Raw genomic sequence first — 18,499 nt, 5'->3', positions numbered from 1 at the left:
GGCATTTTTATTTTATTTATTTGTATTTTATTGGACATTTGTATGGCTTCTATAAGCAAGTGTTTCCAGGCGCCACGAGGCAAGAAGGGGGGGTGGGCATGGGAAAATCAAAGGAAAACAACAAGCACAAAAGAAATGGTTATATTGGCCGTGTGACAATACTACCGTGCAAATGCATGACAGGGTGATCAGTGCGAGGGACTGGGGGTGTGGAGGAAGAGGGACAAGTGCAATAATGGGTGAGACCTAAGGGTGGGGCTGGTAAGTGCTATTCAGGCCACGGCGGGAAGTGCAGGCAATAAGAAGTCACAGGTGTGGGAGCCTCCGTGGTCAGAGACACGCAGCCAAAGCTACAGGAGAAGAAAAGGAAACAGAGTTGCCGCCAGCATCTGTGGAAAAGGAGCAGAGCTGCCGGCGGGCGCAGAAGAGCATCAGGCGTTAGAGCGGGGCTCACCGTCAAAGGAACACCAGTGGGAGAAGCCGAAACTGAACAGCGCAGCTGTCCGGGAGGAACGCCAGGGACCGGTGAGTGAAGGGAGAGAGTCACTCGAACCGGGGTGCTCCTGGAGGTTGGGGCAAGCAAGGCAAATGCCGAATGAGCAAAACAGCATGGGAATAATAAATCAAACCTGGAGCTGCGGGTTGGGTGAAAGTTAAGCAGTGAAGCAAAGTGCTTACAAATGTTGAATGCTGAATTGTATGAAACTTGTATGAGCCGAACAAATACTTGAACATATTGAATACTGAGCCGTATGAAACCATTATGGGCAAAGTTGGAGTCAGATGCTATATGAATATAAGAGGCAAGAACACGTTGCCTGTTGGAAAGAAAAATAAGAGCCAAGTAAGTAAGAGCAGAAGATTGCAAGAGATCACAGCCGCAAATCGTTAAAGAGTAAACCCACCACGCACTGAACTTTATGCATGAATACAGTGCGACACAGCCCAGGACTGCCCAAGAATGTATGACACAGTGTGGCAAAGCCAAGAGGCTAACAAGGAGAAGCCAAGTGAAGGTGAGACTTTTGCATAAAGCCAAAAGGCTGACTAGGAGAAGCCAAGTCAATGTGAACATTAACACGGGGCAGATTCAGAAGAACCTGTGTGGGCCAAAAAGCCTAGGGTTCCTGGTTGCTTGACCGGTAGTGGATGGACCGTGTGGTCTGACAACTGCGCCTAGACCAGGGAACCCTCAACTGTGAAAACTAAAGACCTTGTTAAAGCAAACCAAGAAGGAGTAAGCCAATTGAGTTGCTAAGCTTATCTAGAAGGAGTATTAAGTTGATTTGGAAGCTGTTTTGAACATTAACAGACTGAGAGCAAGTGTAAGTTGGTGAGTTGAAGTCTCGAAGAAGGTAACCCTGAGATTTGATGAACTTTAATACTATCTTGAGGACGGAGCTCTCAAGACCATGTTCTTTGGAACTGTGTTGCCTTGAACTTGGGGAACAGAACCCTATGGATTTCTGGAACTGTTTGCATTTGAGAACTGTAATACAAAGACTTTTGTGGAACTTTCTTGAACATAGGGAAGGGAAGCCGAAAGGAAGCTGGGGGCTGGAAGAAGCTCAGCACTTTTGTTTGATCATCATTTTGTGTATTGTTGCCATCCCTACACATTGTTTAGCTTTAGTTGTGAGGGCAAGGATAGGCTTTGGGCACAGACAGACTTTTAAGTTGAACTTTCAGACTCAGACGTTCCTTAGTTTTGTCAGCTAGGGAAATCCCACCAAAATTTTATTTTGAACTTTGAATCTGTTGTCTGTGTCTTGCTTCAGGGTGCCTTCACAACTCCTATAACGAGGATCTTGAAGGTACTCACCTGTACAGTGACATTTTTCCTGGATCCCCCTTGTGTCCCCAGAGTTTATGAACAAGAATCTTAGCTGGTAGCCGCGACTTCCTACTGACATTTAAAATAATTGCTTTAGACTCTTGCCTACTGAGGTGTACAAGGGTATATATAACTGTGGTTATTTTATGGCTAACATGTTTCTAGGGGTGTAAGGAAACAAGTAGGTTGAATATTATAAATATAAGCCAATTCTGATTTTTGGGTGGCTCTCTGGCTCCTGCTGTTAATTTCTAACCTCGTCTCTGCTCCTAGGCACTATAATGAGTATATGGTTTACATGTGTAATGATGATTTGGTTGGGGGAATTTACTGTAGCTATTTATGTTTGGCCTTTGAGGGTCCTAAATATGGCTCAGTAATATGTGTTGCTTGTGTCTACCCTTTGTTCTCCCCACTCCCTTAGCCTTATGTGCACTGCACCTACAACTAGGCACTGGGCATACATTTAACTTAGGAGAACGTTGGGTCTCTCTAGGATTTTACTGTTTTTTATCTATATATATGTTGATCTACTTTACCACAATATACACACTTATTTGATCTCTAAATGTTATATGTGTAACTCTTTTTTTAGACAGCATATATTTGTCAGTATATCAGTGTATTGTACTCTCGTAGTGTGCCTATAAGGAAACTTACTGTACCTATCCACCAGCCTCATCTCTCTTGAGTGAAGCCTGAGACTTGTCTGCCTTAGGAAACAATGTAGAGGACCTGATCTATCTTTTGGTTGGAACAATAAGTACCAGTAGTATAGATGGTTTCACACACCCCACCAGAGGGTTGTGAAAAAATATCCCTTACAAATATTGTGTATGGAGGGAGACAAAAGAAAGACCCTCTCAAGAAATACCAAAAAGGCATGTGGCAATGTCAGTTGGAACTATGTGAATGTGGTTCTTGAGGGGATGAACTTTTGGCCTATATTCAGAGGTGGAATCAGAATGTTACATGGGAACACAGTAGCCAGAGCTCAGCAACAGGTTCTCAATAGGGGAGGGCACAAAGCCAGTTTGGCCCCTATCGCCACTGCTGCCCAATATCTCAACTTAGCCACTGCCATTTGCCTTGAGGGACAACAAAGAGCACAGGGGCTACTGGATTGGTGACACTGTTGTATGTGGATGACATGCTCCTGTTCGCAACCAACCCAACCAGAGATGTACTGGCTATCATGTCAACCATTACTAGAGATGGAACTGTGGATGGTTATAAACTGAACGGGGACAGGTCAGAAGTTATGCAGCTGTCTAGGCTGTGAGATCACTTAACCCTGAAGCAATGGACATTTCCTTGCAGGCATAGAAAGATGGCTGTCCCTGAATTTACATCCGAGGGCTGATAAACTGTATTCTGCTTTCAAAAATCGTATATGTGCTAAATCATAACTGGTTACACATCACTCGGGACTATGCTAAAATTGGGTTCCAATTAAACAATTCTTGTGGGGTTCATGGAAGCCCCATTCCTCCAAACAAAGTAGCCCAGCCCATAGTGGCATTTGGCCTAATGGTGGTCAGGAAGTACCAGAACAGCTTTATATTATTGCACCTTGAAAGGTTTCTGGAGGTTCAAAATCAGGAGGAATTCTCATGGGTGTAGATGGAGGAACTATCAATGAAGGACAACTTGGCCAGAACGCATGCACTTGGGGATGCAGAGAGTGAATCCGCCCCTGCTACAGAATCTAACATTGATGTGAGTGGCCCTGAACCAAATGATCAGCTTGCATGGTACCAGGATATAGGACACACAAATTAAATAATGGCACGTTTAAGGATCATGAGGGCTTATATGTTTGGAGGAAGAGATTAAAAGAGTATTACCATGTAATACCACATTATGGCTAGAGGCTGCAAATTCTGGCTTTTAGAGATCTAGATGGGACTTTTGGCCTTGTATGCAGAGAGATCTGGAACAAAGCACACATCAAGGGCATGCTGGCACTCCCACAAGAAATCGACCCAGTTGTTAGCAGGTTTCTGACGCATATAGAGGTCTAGTCTGGAGGAAAAGATAAGAAACTTAGGGTGAGTCAAGTCTACAGCTGGATTCAAGAATCAGACATGCAGCAGTCATTTGGGCAGTGCTGGGTGTAGATATAACAGATGAGAAGTGGGCACACTTCCTGTCAGGTACTCCAAGGGCAGGTTTAGAAATGCAAACATGACTAAGGGACCAGAAGATCTGAAATCATCTGTATTGGACTCTGGAAAAGATGAAGAGAACAATGGCCTCTCCTACACAAACACACGCTGCAAGCTGAAATCAGCAAAAAAGTAATTTGCCAACATATTTGTCGAAGGTACTACCATCACTGACCTGTGGGACAGATCCTTAGGAGGTTGATGAGGATGTAAGGTTCTGAACTGTAAGATAGAGAGAGATTGCTAACAATGCTCAATAATTTGCCTGCTCATAGGTTAAAATGTGTTTTGTCGGCTTCTAAATAGGTCAAAAAGTCGACATTGATTGGGAAGAAATTAATATTGAGACACTGGAAATCAGCAAGAAAGCTCAACATTGAAATGTGGCTGGAAGAGAAACTGTCCACAGTGGCCATGAATGCTAAGCATCAGAAGGAACCCTTTGAAGGGGTTTGGCGAGAGCTCCTATACGATTATTTGACTGATTGCTGCAGGGGGCTCTTGACTACAGGGGTAAAAAGGGGCCCTCAAGATGTGAGCGAATTTGAAGGAGCGGAGCAACATGTCCTTTTAGACGAGCAAGATTTTAAATCCTGATAACAGAAAGTGATGAAATCCTTAGGCCACTACAGGCCTTCAGAGGAAATGGCAGACAAGACGTGGGTCCTGGGATGTGTATATTGCTTATCGTATTCTCTTTTTCTGCATTTGCACCATCCTTTTGGGTTCTGAAAGAGTTGCAGTAAGTCTGCTTTCACTATCAGGAGGGAGTAGGAGAAATAGCTCTGGGGGTTGGTGTGTGGCTAGAGAGGAATGGGAACATACTGCAGGTCGGTTTGTTTTTCTTTCTACAGAAAGCTGTTATTTGTGTTTGATGTTATGTACTTTGGCTTTTAAAACCAATACATGTTTGAAATTAAAAAAAGAACCTGCTTGAGATCTCAGACACGGGCAGAGACCAGGCACTGAGAAGAAGAGAGTCAAGACCCTAGTGAAGGTTTTATTTCAGAAACAGATGATGGCCTGTAGCCACTATCCAAGTGCCTGCTTAGGGCTGTCTTCCGGATGCTGAAAGGAGACAAGCCGTGGCCCATGGGAGCTCACCATGGCTGATGGGTTAAAAGCCTAAAAAGAAAACACAGGAAAAGAGGAAGAAATACTTGCTGGTGAGACTGTGTACATTGGTGTAGCATCGTATGCCCAGGGGGGCAAGCTGTAGCTAGAGGCTGACAATACCAGAGTCTGACACATACCCTGAGGCAAAGGAGAGATTTACATGTTGGAAGGTGGGGCCAAGAAGACTATTCTTTGGGTGTCTGTGGTATCATGAATAAACAGAAACTTAGGAATGAATTTCTAAATTAAGCCCACGGTATTTTTGTTCATGGTCTGTCCATGGATCACAGTCATTATGCCCATGATTTCCGTCTATGTATTAGGGTGTAGCAGGAGGGGCAACCACTGCTGCCTATTGTCATGCATGGTAAACCTTAACTGTGCTCAACGTAATTAGTCCATGGTTTGCCCAAATTCCATGGACATGAAGATTGTCTTTGTTCCTCTCTTTTGTGGATAACTATTAAATTAAGGGCTGGTAATGTTTGGAATAAACATTTCGATGTCTGGTAATACAATTCTAGTTACTGTTTTTTCAGAACCCCCATCAAAGGAATAATATTCAGATTAATTGCATCCAAAACCCACTTTCTCCCTCTTCCTTCCACGCCATAAAAATGTAGTCAATCTGAATAGGTTTTTAGTATAACCACAGTGAAATGTGAGCAGATAGCATACACATGATACAACGCAGGGTACAGCAGGGGCCTATGCTAGCAGGGTAGAGAAATGCATGTTGTGTTCTTTGGGAATTAATTTACGTACTCACAATCCTTTGCACAATTACAGCAAGTTATGTTTATATTCCCAAATGAATGAATACATTCTGTGACAAAACGTGGGAATTTGTCCCTTCTCCCCAAGGGATTGTTACCCTCCCCTGTGAGGCTAGGGAGGTGAGCCCCCTTCACAACACCCTCCCTAGTGGTCAAGGTAAGTGGGACCTCACTGGGAGTGATCCCCCCTTTGGGGACAAGGACTCCTGTTACTGTGAGGAACTCCCTGGTACCATCCATGTGATGGCATATACGGAATTATCTAACACTCCAAATCAGCACAAGTTCCATAACTGGGACGAAGACATTACGAAACAGAAAGAGAGCCTATCTCTTGAAATCAAAAACTCTGAATAACTGTGCCGAGTACGCTTAAAGAAGAGGACAAGGCCAAGAGAAAGAGAATCAAGCAAGCTGGGGAAGGCCTCTGTACGGAGACCGTCTGAGGAAGGCAGAGCCAACGCAGGCAGCAGAGCCCGCAAGTTTCAGAATTGCTTCCGAGAGGAGCAAGCAACGCTGAAGGGTCAGCATGTATGAGGAAGCAGAAGCTGGGAAAACCAGAACAGAGAGCTTGGTAGTGCTGTGACCACACAAGCAGCTTGGTGGACAGGCTGCCCCCTCAACTACAACGATACCACAGCAACGATGAACTGACTGACGGACCGAGTGCCCGTAACAACCCTGAGACACCAGGAAGAAGGAAAAACGTCGGAAGCGGATGTCATGGAGAACAAACAGAAATGAAGAGAAGGAAGAAGAAGGTCCCACACAACTACGGGTAGCAGAGATGTTCCGCCTCAACACTGAAGTTAAAGGGGAGAGCGTGAATACCGGAAAGTATAAAGGAACTCGTTATAGAATCAGAGATACTCGTCCCAGTGCAAATCCCATCAGTAAACTTGAACTGTATGAATGTAATAAAGAGATGCACATAATCTAGACAGAGGGAGAGAAATAAAACTGGAACATTGCTACCTTGGGAAAAGGGGAAAATAACCCAGAGTCTAAGAAGCAAAAATCAGAACACAATAGAGGGAAGTAATTGTGTATTAAAGACCTGAGGAGTTCCTAGGTTAGACTGCATACAAAGAAATCCTGTGGAGTAGAATTTGAATCACAACTGTATAGAAACCCAAACTCTCAGAGAACAAGACGTTACATCAACTCTCAGAATCCTGTAGGAAGGAGAAATGGATTCTGACCAGAACTAAGCAACCTTTAATAAAAGGAGACAGAAAGACTATCAATTCTGTCATGGTGTTGCAACAACTACCACAAAGGATCACGAAAGACTATTTGAGAATTGCATAGTAATCTGAAAAGAGAAAGAAGAGAAGAGAAGACAAGTGCAGAGGCACAATCAACAGGAGAATGGAGTTATTCTCCTGACCTTAGTTGATTATAAAAGTTGCAGAATCAGATAGATTAGTTGTGGACAGCAGACTGTTTTTCTTAGGACATTTATCTAAGACTGAGGGGCACCTTAGTTAGTAAAGTAGGAAGGAAAGCCTGATAGTTATAGAGGAGGATAGGGAGTCTTTATTCTTTAATAAAAGTATGTTACAAATGTCCTCAGAGTGTCCGCAACCTTCTTTTGATCTGCCACAATTCCTATAAACGTATGCGGTGCACATTTAAATGCTTCTTCCCGTCTAATACTGTTGAGATCTTTTCACTAAACAATTCATTAAAGTACTCCTGGTTTTGCAAGAGTCGTTTGAAGGGGTGGACCTGTACTATGCAGATACCATTTACTCAACAGACGAACCTCATCCATCATAAAGATCTGTTTCCCATGTTTTTGCATGGTGTCTGCTTTCCCAGTAATGGCATTTGTAAGATGCACATTTTTAAGTATGGATGATGGCTTCAGCCAAACAATAGTTCAAGGAACAGCACTGTATTGGGGCAAATATTGCTAATCATGGTCACCAAAGGTGATATGCAATTTCCATTTTAAACAAATTATTGACAATCTACAGGCATAATTAGAGTGGGATAAACAATCATGCCAGGCTATTTTAATGTTCATATCCATCTGTGGTATTCATTGTTATCCAGAATCTTCTTGATCAGGGCCAACCATGTATGAAATTAAGTGATATTGAAATTATATTTTATTTATTTTGCGTTCATACACAAGTGTTTCAGAGTGCGACCAGGAAAAGTGAGGGGAGACGGGGAGAACAAAAACAACGATCTTACTAGGCCCAGTGACATTGAGAATGCGCAAGTGTATGGGAAAGGGAAAAAAGAGAAAGTGCAAGGAAGGGGGAGAGGTAGAAAGTGCGGAACAGAGGAGAGAACAGAATAATTAATAATAAGTAAAATAAATAAATAAATAAATACATACATAAATAGTGGTAGTGCAGCCATCAAGTGGCAAGTGCTAGGTTGAACAGATAGGGTATATCTGATAAGTGCAGAAAAAAAGTGGGTTGGGGGATTTATGTGTACAGATACAGACCCCCAGTGCAAGTAGGGTGGCAGGGTGAGCATGTACCTGGGACTGAAGGACAGAGGGTGGCAAGGTGCACAGTGCCAAGAGAGAAAACAGATAAGCAGGGGAGTAGAGGGGCAAAGACAGAATCAGAGAGGAAGGTCTTGAGGTGCTTCTGGAACCGGAGATGGTTCTCCTCAAGTTTCAGGGTGGCATGGAGGCTGTTCCAAAGTGAGGCCCAAGCCAAAGACAGATCTACCTCCAGCACGTTTCTTAGAAAAACGACTGACCCTGAGGGAGTTAGAAGTAGAGGAGCGAAGGGCTCGAGAGGGGAGGTATTTACAGAGGGATAGTTGAAGGTATTTTGGACCCAGGCCCCAGAAAGCCTTGTGGAAAATGCAGAGGGTTTTAAATGTAATCCTAGCATCCACTGGGAGCCAATGAAGGGATTTCAGAGCTGGAGAGATACAATCCCCGGGCTTGAGGCCAAGGACACGTCTTGCAGTCCTGTTCTGGATTAGTTGTAAAGGGTGGAGAGTGGAGGCAGGTAGATTTAGAAAGAGGCTGTTACAGTAGTCCAACCTAGAGAGAACCGGAGCTTGGGAGACAGTGGGCTTCTGAAGGAAGGAGAGGAAAGGCAGAGTACCTCTGAGGTGGTGCAGTAAGAAGTTAGACTTTTTAGAGATGTCAGAGATGGGTGCAGAGAAGGAAAGTGTGAAGTCAAAGATGACCCCGAAGTTCTTAGCCGCACAGGTAGGGGTAGGAGGAGGACCGAGAGTGGCCGGACAGAGAGTGATGGGAAAGGATGGTGAAGGTGTACCAATGAGGAGGAACTCAGTCTTGTTGGCATTTAGACAAAGATCGTTGGTGCAAAACCAATTTTGAATGGTGATTAGGCAATCAGAGATGAGGGAAGGGGAAGAGGTGGCTGAAGAAAGCCTGAAAATAAGTTGGGTGTTGTCAGTATAGCACTGAAAAATTGAGCAGAAAATGGAAATGCAGTAGGCGAAAGTTGCCAGGTATTGCTTAAAAAACCAGGGCGTGCGATTAGACCCCTGGGGAACACCACAGGTAGAGAGGGAGATAGAAGATAGGAAGGACCCAAGTTGTACCTCTGAGGGTCGATCAGAGAGGAAAGAGGTCAGCCAGGCCAGAGCATGATCAGTGATACCCAGGTTGTCACGGAGACGGTTGAGCAGGGTGGTATGGTTGACCGTGTTGAAAGCCGAGGAGAGATCAAGTAGGATGAGGACAGAAGGAATTTTAGAGTCAAGGTTGGAGAGCAGATCTTCACAGATGTTTAGGAGAGCGGTTTCCATGCTCCTGGCAGCTCTGAAGCCAGATTGGTGGTCATGGAGAGAGCCAACAGAATCGGATTGAAGGTTAAGCTGAGAGATGGCCAGCTTTTCCAGAAGTTTACGCAAAAAGGGAGTAATGGAAACAGGGCGATAGTAAGCCAGGCAATAAGGATCAGAAGTGGGTTTCTTGAGGAGAGGATGCACAAGGGAGTGCTTCAGAGGGGAGGGGAAAGATCCAGAGGCAAAAGAGAGGTTGCAGAAATCGTCAAGGGCTGGAGCGAGGGTGTTGATGTGGTCCTTAATGGTTTTAGAGGAACAGGATGGACTTGTTTTGATGAGGCGGTCATAGATCGGACTTGTCTAGCGACCTCATCAGGGGAGAAAAGAGGAAAGGAGGAGAAAGAGGGTGGGGGGTAGCTGAAGGAGGGTCAGCAAGCAGAGAAGGAGAGGGGAGAGGAGGGGGAGCGGAGGAGAGGGTGGACAAAATGTCCTGGGGTTTACAGATAAAGTAGGAGGCAAGGACATTGCAAAGAGCCTGGGAGGTGAGAGGAAGGGTGGACACTGCAGCAGGGTTGGCAAGCTCCTTACAGATTTTGAAGAGTTTGGCCGAGTTGTTAGATGCTGCAGAGACACGGGCTTGAATGTGGAATCTCTACTTGGTGCAGGCAGAGAGTCGTTATTGCCTTTGGAGCAGGCAGCAGGCCAGTTTGTCAGAGGATGAACAAGAATCCCTCCATTTCCTCTCAGCCGCCCTACACTTACGTTTAAGTGTAGCTAGGTCAGAGTCATACAAAGAATTGCACTTGGCTTTGGACTTCAAACGGATCCTCATGACAGGGGAAAGAGCATCAAGAGTAGCGGAAATAGAGGAGTAGAGCAGGGACATAGCTGTGTCAGGGTGTGAGTCAGCCCCTGGAGGAGGGGGGGGGAGAAAGTGGCAGCCAGCGAAAGCCTAGACTGACAAATGCTTCATGGGCTGGATGTCCGAGAAGGTAGGTGGCAATCTTGGGGTAGGCTTGGCTTGAGGGGAGGAGATGGAAAGATGAGAGGAGAGGAGGCAGTGATCACTCCAGGAGAGAGGAGTGGTGAGGGGAGTAGAGAGGGGGAGGCCAGAGGAGATCAAGACATGGAGTGTGTGACCAGCAGAGTGAGTCGGGTCGGAGGGGAGGATAGAGAGGGAGAGTGAATCGCAGAGGTCGCAAAAGAGCGCAGATGAGGAACCGGGAGAATCAAGATAGATGTTGAGGCCACCAAAGAAGAAGAAATTGAGTGATTGAGGCCAGGAGGGAGGAGGAGAGGTCTGGCCACTAGGAAAGAAGAGAGGTGATTTGATCAGGGGGCCGGTAGAGAGTAGCAACAGTAACAGAGTGGCTAGGAGAGAGAGAGAGCCTGCAGACAAGAGCATTCGAAAGAGGAGTATGTCTGAGTGGGGATGTTAGTGTCAGGAATCCACTCAGGGAAGATCAAGGCTACACCCCCTCTGGGCCGGGTGGATCTGGGGGCAGAGAGGATCTTGTAGCCATCAGGGAGGAGAGTGTCAAAACCTGTGACAGAGCTGGCTGTGAACCATGTCTCAGTAAGACTGAGGACAATCGAGGTCAAGTTCTTCAAGGAGGTGGCAGATGCCAGAGGAGTGTTTGACAGCAGAGCGAGAGTTGCAAGATGAAGAAGGTTGCCAACCTTAAAGACCTTCCGGGGAGGGGTACATATCAGAGGTACACCCTGCAGAGGTGTGGAGGGAGATGGAGGTGGGGCAGAGGAGGAATGAAAAAAGGTAGCCAAGGGAGGAGAGTAGGGGACAGCTGGAGATGAGAGGAAGTTGATGAGGCGAGGAAACTGCCTATCAAAGAGGAGGAGATTGGCCTGACAGTGCCATTAAGGTAGACATTAATGGTGACTCTGGAGGAGTCAAAGGAATCCAAGAGGACTTCCCAGCGGATGCCACTATTAATGGGAGAGGAGGAGACAGGACAGAGCACAGAGGTCATATGAGGGGTCCAGAGATCTGGCAAAGGAACGACAAAGAGTAGATCAGTGAGGGTTCGTCTGGCAGAGGTGCTGGAATAGGTATCAGCGATGGGGAGACCTGGGTTTGAGGCCAAGATATCCTTTTTAAATTTCTTCTAACCAGACTTAGTGAGGGAAGGATAGTTGATAGAGAAGCAGTTGGAGTAAATAGGAGAAACAGATAATGCCATGGGCAGGTAGAGAGAGGAGGCAGTAGGAGAAATATGCAGGTACAGCGGTATTGAACGGTCGCTGGGCTAGCAGGTTACAATTGAGGGCCAAAGTTAAATGAAAAACACACCCAAATTTGACTTTCAAGAACCCACCTAAATTTGACTTACAAAAAACGATATCATGGATCCCCTTAGACCATGTGTTAACTATGGTCTGTACCTGAGCCATTTAGCATCCTCGAGTTTCCATGGAAAACCTTGGTCAATGCCATAGGCAAGCAATGGTAATCTATGGCCTTTGTCCATAGAGATGGCGCCACTAACTCTGGTTTGCCAATGAACATACAAAAAGGGAAGTCAGCTAGGTGCTATCACCCCGAGGCTTCGAAGCCAAGAAGTTAGCTGGCACTATAACCTTGAAGCTGTGATGCCAAGATGCGTGCTGGGTTCTGTAACCCTTAGGTTTAAGCCTGGAAGTGAGCCTGACACTGTATTAAGGGAATCTTGGGGTGAAAGGGCGAGAGTAGTATTCCCTAATGTAGGATATTGTAGCACATTTAGTTAATCCATCCTATCACCTTTATTTTCAGTATCCTCGATTGTTTCTGGAGTGATACCCCTTGGCCCGATAGGATTTACCCTTACTTATTCTATTGCACTTAATAAAGGTGTTAAACTGTATTTGGCAACTCTGTTCTGTTGATCCCTCTTCACAGACCCTTGAGAAACTTGGTGTTGACCCATCCAGACACCTTTATCATACTATCCCATATGATTTCCAGTTTAAGGCTGTTAGACCATAGAGACATTCCCCCAAACCCATCTCTAGAAAGAGTGTTAGGGACTTTTCCCTCTTCACCCAGAGATTGTGCAATAGACTAGGGACTCTGCATCCACATAAGGTTAGAAACCCTGGTGCTTTATAGTTGACCATAACTTGATATTGTTGGCCTAGCTTGTTCTCAAGAGTAAAATATCCTGTTTTCTTATGAAAACACCCTTTACATCAGAGGAGTTTATGCACGCCCCATCTGGCTAAAGTTGAATACAAGTTTTGAAATCTACCTTTCTGACTTGTGTGTTCTATTGATCCTATGTCGCAGTTCTCTGTTGCCCTTTTGGAGGTCGGTGGGTGGCTGAGGGATTGTTGTGGTCGGCGGTTACTTAACAAATGACAGAAATGAAAGACTATTTCTTTCTTCCCTTTGTCTCACTCAGCTATTTTCCATTCTCCTCATCTCATTTCATTGATGTATACACCCTTCTGTTTCCTTCCCATCCATTCTCTCCTCCTTTCGCCATCGTTCATCCCACTGCTCACCCACGTCCACCTTATCCTTGCCTTAGTCCCTCTATCTCTTTACCACAGGCCTTTCCCTCACCAGAGAAGGCTTTTGCACCCAACACCCTCTTCCCAAGATCTCACCTCTTCTTCTTCTTCTTCTCCTCCCCCTTCTACTTCTTCCTCCTCCTCCTCTCCACCTTCTCCCTCACCATGTTCCTCAGCAGGCTCTTCGTCGCCGTCTGCTGGTTCGGCAGGCTCATCATCAGGAGCATCCTGATCGTCGTCATCGGGGTTATCATCGACGTCTGACATTTTCAGCAACTGACTTTGGAAAGACTTAGTTGAAAATGATAATTTTTAAAGTATGTTATGCTTTTGTATCCAAATATTTACCATAAGCAGGCGATAAACCTAACATATATGCATTTACTCCTGCGTGGGCCCTTCCTGTTCATGTTCTTTTTGCCAAAATATTTTAAAATGCTATGGTTGCATTTCGTTTGAAGGTAGTAATTTAGAGGCATTAGCCCAAGCATTCCTGTCACATTTTTGTTTTTGAACTTCTTGAAACTGATAAACTCTATGAACAAATACCACTAATGTTTTTTCATCTTGTTCCGATGCCATATTTGCAGATCACATTACTGTGTGTCGAAAAGTACTGGTGTCCTTTCATACCAGTTTTGACCATCCCAACATTACCCAGAACATTACCTTAAATGTGCAATACTGTGCAGGTCTCTATGAAGTGTTAGGCTGGTCACATTCATTAAGCCTAGGCCCAATTGAGTTCTATGACCGGTGTATGCAGGGCTAGAAGTCTGGTTGCGATCTAAGGGTTCAAGCTTCGTTGTACATGACCCCACGAGGTCTGTGCTATCCAATAGTGTTTTTAGCTGGGATATTCCTGGCAGAGTAAACATGAAAGCATTGAAGGAGGAGGCCTCCACGAGAGGAATTGTGAGGAACCCACCATCCCACTTGTACCACGTCCTTGTTTTCTCTGCATTCATACCCCTGTAGAGGACACCACTGTTCCCTATTTAAAGATGCAGAACTCTCCTGTTATTCTTATGGTTTTGCAAGTCAAAGCTATATAGCTCATCTTGGCTCGGCACAGCTCACCAGAATGAGGTTTACATTTAATTACAATAGAAAGGGTGCATTGGCATCTGCAAAACATGTAGGTTTCTTTTCTGTATTATACTTTGATAGATGTGGGTGAAGGTGACCGGGATACACAAAGCCAAAATAGGGCTGCAATATTTGTTTAAATGTTGTTATAGCATTTAGAGACACTGTAAGCTGTGTAAGTGGCAATGGTTCTGCCTGTGCTGATCTGGAAGTATAGGGATTGTAGAGACTTGTGTTTTTCTCAAGAAACCATAATGAGGTTGACCACTCTTTCTTCACATAGATCACTTCTTTCATTCGATTTTCCATGTCCAATCCCTACCAGCCCAGGTTGTATCGTGTTTAGCCTTCCAAAGGGAACATAATCTGTCCCTCCTATTTCCTTGAATTGATTCTAGCTACTGTGGCATTGCAACACACATTCTTCGTCAATAAGGGTTGATATGTGAAGTCCTTTTGACGACCCACAAAGACCAGAAGGGCTCCGCCAGCAGGACTCTACAGAACTTAGCATCTACACCCCAACTTGTCTTCCCAGACAAAGAGTTTCTTGAACAAGTGGATCCTCCAAAGTTCTGCATCCCAAAGTCGCTATCTGGCCTGAGTTGCAGAGATCAACAGAGGTAGGCCCATTTGTAGTGGGCTTCCTCATATTTGGAATCACTAGCCTGTGACTGACACGCAGTGCAGTGCTTGAGAGCACTATCCTTTCTGCTGGTTCCTCACTTTGCCATGGGAATCAGATCGAAGGCAGAGGACAAGGTAAGAATTCCAAAAACTGTCCAGCAATAATGCTAGGTATGTTGCTGTCACAGTGCTTTCTGTTGCAGTGTTACTGCTCTTCCCTGTCAGTGATGTTCCCACTTGTCTGGGCTTCCTCTGGCTCTAGCCACCAGCTCACTCTAACCCAGTGTCTTGTATATCTTCCACCCTATGCATTTTCTCAGTCATCTGCTTTCCTATAATGTATCCCCTCATGTCTTCCCTAAGTTACCTGGGGGCAACCAGACATGGACTCCCTGCTCACTGTGCTCAGAGAGGCACAGCTTCACCTCACTGATGAGGCCCAACAAGGCTGAAACACGTGTATGGGGTTGCTGTTGGTACTCTTGTTCAGAGGGGAATTGTCATAGAATTTTGGTGCTGGACTGCCCATGTGGGCGGGACAAAGACTGATGTGCAAATGAATATTTCCCATCTGTGAAAGGTACAATGAGCAAAAAGCAGATGGCTGTGAACTCTCAAAGTGGTTAAACACCACTGAACAGGTTATCATGCCGTGTTCTTTCGAGAGAGGGGCGCCTGCTACCTTTTTTGTAAAGGTTAAAAAAGGATTGGTGAGAGGAATGGAGCCTTGGGGGGACTCCGCAGGAGACCCGGAGTCAGTTAGAATGCAACAATTTCATCTGGACAGCCTGGTGTCTGCCTGTGAGGTAGGAGATAAACCAATTTAGGGCAGTACCAGAGAATCACATCCTGCCAGCGAGGAGAGAGAGAGAAGGATGCGGTGGTTGACAGTGTTGAATGCAGCCAAGAGGTCAAGGAGGATGAGGCGGCATGAGTCATCCTTATCCTTGATTTGGAGAGCATCATGCACTACCTGGATGGTGGCTGTCTCGATGCTACACTTTGGGTGGAACCCTGACTAGTAGTCATTTAGGAGGTGGAGTTGTTCCATTCTGGTAAGTAGTTGTGTAGCAACTACTTTTTCCAAGATTTTGCCAATAAACAGGAGGTTTGTAATTGTCCAGGTCGTCTGGATCTAGGGTTGGTTTTTTCAAAAGAGGTCGTATGAGACCAGTCTTGAGAGTGTCTGGGAATGATCCTTCTGTGAGGGAGGCATTGATGATGCTGAGGAGCCTAGTGAGCACCGGGCCCATCAATTGTTTAATGATGCAGGCCGGAATTATATAGTCAGAATAAGAAGCAGGTTTGAGGGAGGCAATCACTTGTAGGAGACTCGGGGGGGGGGAAAGAGAGAAGAGAATTCGGTCCAGAGGGGCAGTGTGCATGTCGGGATACAGGGCATGCTAATGCTTTAAGAGGCTGATTCGATAGTCTCTTTTTCAATAAAAAATGTGTCGATTCTGTCACATATTTCCTGAGTTGCTGGTACCTCGGTGTCGGGTGAGAGTTTGGTACAGTGCTATACTACTTGAAAGAAGGCTTTGCTTCTGTTAGAGGCTGCTGCAATGGTGGGGTGTAGTGAGCAGCTTTGGCAATCAGAATCCTATGGTTTGCATGCAGAGATTTAAGGTTGGAGAGGTCTCCTGAGTTATGGTTATTGCGTCGCCGTTTCTCTAGGGCTCTGATTGGGCATTTGTTAGAGACTAGCTCGGGGGTGTACCATGGGGTGGATGGTTTGGTCTTAGCCCAGCTGGATTTTAGAGGTGCATGAGGGTTCACCAGTATCATAGCAGAGTTGGTGAATAATTCCAGGAGGCCTGAGGGATTCCCTGTGGTAAGGGGGCGTTTAGCCTGACTTTTGTGAGCCGTAGTCGAGTGGGTCACTGATAATGGAATGGCAGGGTGGTCAGACCAGTCAATTAGGATAGGCTCTGCACAGGTGATGTAGGGGGATGATGTGAAGACTACGTCTAGGGTGTGGCCTTTGTTGTGTGTGGGGGACAGCACAATTTTCTTAAGGTCCATAGAAGTGGTCAGTGTGCAAAGCATGCTTCGGGTGCGGTTGTCAGCCTGTGACTTTGGGAAGTCTTCTTCTGATTCTATTGCTATGGGCTGGTTTTTCCACTGTGGTGTTTATTCCGTTACACCTTTGAGTGCCACATTAGACACAAATCTGACTATGAAAATCCACATTTCTGCCATTGTTAAATCCGGTTATTGTCAGCTCCACCTTTTTAGGGAAAATTATGCCTTACTTCTCCCCATACAGGCATGCTTACAGTTACAATTGAGATTGGATGTAAGTACCACCACCCTGACTGGGCCATTAATTTCTAAACTGGTCCTGTAAAGCCCCCGTTGTTGAAAGGGTTGAGTTCTTAATTCTTTTAGATCTGTAATTTTATTGTCGTTTATAACAAACGAACAAACAGGCTGTATTAGCATTTTCTTCAAGACCTCTGGTTGATCTGAAACAGAGTGGGGTCTTTTAGGTTAGTGGAGAGAGTAGGGAAAATGTTCATGATTGATGTATGGTTTTCATTTCAGTTATGGCATGCACTATGGGAATGGTTTTGCTGGTCATACACATGTTCGATTTGGCATACAATATAAGTGGTATTGCCTTTCCATCCTACTACTATAATCACAGGACATGTGACAGGCAGAATGGCGACATGGTTAAGGGCAGTTAGGCTTTTCAGTGGAATAACAACTTCCCAAAGTGTGTGCAAGGACAATGGGTCTCATTACGAGTCCGGCGGTAACCGAGGTGGTAAAACCGCCTGGTTACCGCCGGACTCGTATTACCATTCCGCCTCCGTGATTCCCGGAATTACCGGGGCATTACAACCCCGGTTTTCCAGGAATCACGGAGGCGGAATGGTGTTAATCCCCATTCCCATTGAGTCCTATGGGACTCAATGGGAATGGGGATCATGGAAACACCGGCAGCATCTCGTAATGCTGCCGGTGTTTCCTCGTCCGCCTGCAGGCGGGCGGTGTTAAACCCGCCAGGTCAAACCTGGCAGGAACATCACCTCCCGCCTGCAGGAGTCAGGATCAGGCGGTCCGGAAACAACGGTGGCGGCGGGTTTACCGTCACTGTTATTTCCGGACCGCCTGATTTGTAATGAGGCTCAATGTTTCCATAAAAGATCCATGGCCCAGCATGGTGGTTGGGATAGGAATGATGTTTCTGGGGGCCTGATGTAAACCCAGATCCACTTCTCTAAGCTTTTAAGAACTTGTTTCAACCAGCCGCAGAGTATTCAGACATAGTTTACTTCCCCTATAAAATTAGCAAAGGCGGATAAGGTTCTCAGGGTGTGATGGTGGAATGTTGGGTCACCGTTCCTGGCTCCAGCACTATAATGGCTGACTGACTGAAGACATCAATGCAGGAAAGCAGTGATGGAAGGCTGCTGTCCATAGTCAGTACTGACCAGGCTGATGGGCTGGAAAGGCTGAAGACTAAATCAGGTATGTAATGTCTGAACCAAGCTGGAACGAGAGTGTGTGGCGAATGTTTCCCTCATCCCTCAGACTTAAGCCAAATAACACATGTTCTGGTGTTGGCTATGGACCTGGAGACATTCCTCTGGTACTCCATAATATAAACAACATTTTTCCCATTGAATCAT

At 45.6% G+C, this 18,499-nt stretch overlaps 1 protein-coding gene across 4 annotated transcripts in view; it reads right to left on the bottom strand.

The window, feature by feature from the left end:
* The window catches only part of LRRC23 (leucine rich repeat containing 23), a 774,543-nt gene that overhangs the window by 95,633 nt on the left and 660,411 nt on the right, over window positions 1-18,499 (bottom strand). For 3 of the 4 annotated variants that reach the window (XM_069650643.1, XM_069650642.1, XM_069650641.1), the window contains exon 2: window positions 13,239-13,433. The exons of the other annotated variant lie outside the window; for it this stretch is intronic. In XM_069650643.1, the coding sequence (XP_069506744.1) occupies window positions 13,239-13,409 (171 nt within the window). In that variant the 5' untranslated portion in view covers window positions 13,410-13,433. The remainder of the gene's footprint in view (window positions 1-13,238; window positions 13,434-18,499) is intronic. 4 annotated transcript variants of the gene reach the window in all.

Source organism: Ambystoma mexicanum, chromosome 3p (assembly GCF_040938575.1).
Source record: "Ambystoma mexicanum isolate Mex_15411 chromosome 3p, UKY_AmexF1_1, whole genome shotgun sequence".
Taxonomy (NCBI): Eukaryota; Metazoa; Chordata; class Amphibia; order Caudata; family Ambystomatidae; genus Ambystoma; species Ambystoma mexicanum.
Note: the sequence above shows the minus strand (reverse complement) of the source record. Positions and strands in the feature narration are given on the sequence as shown.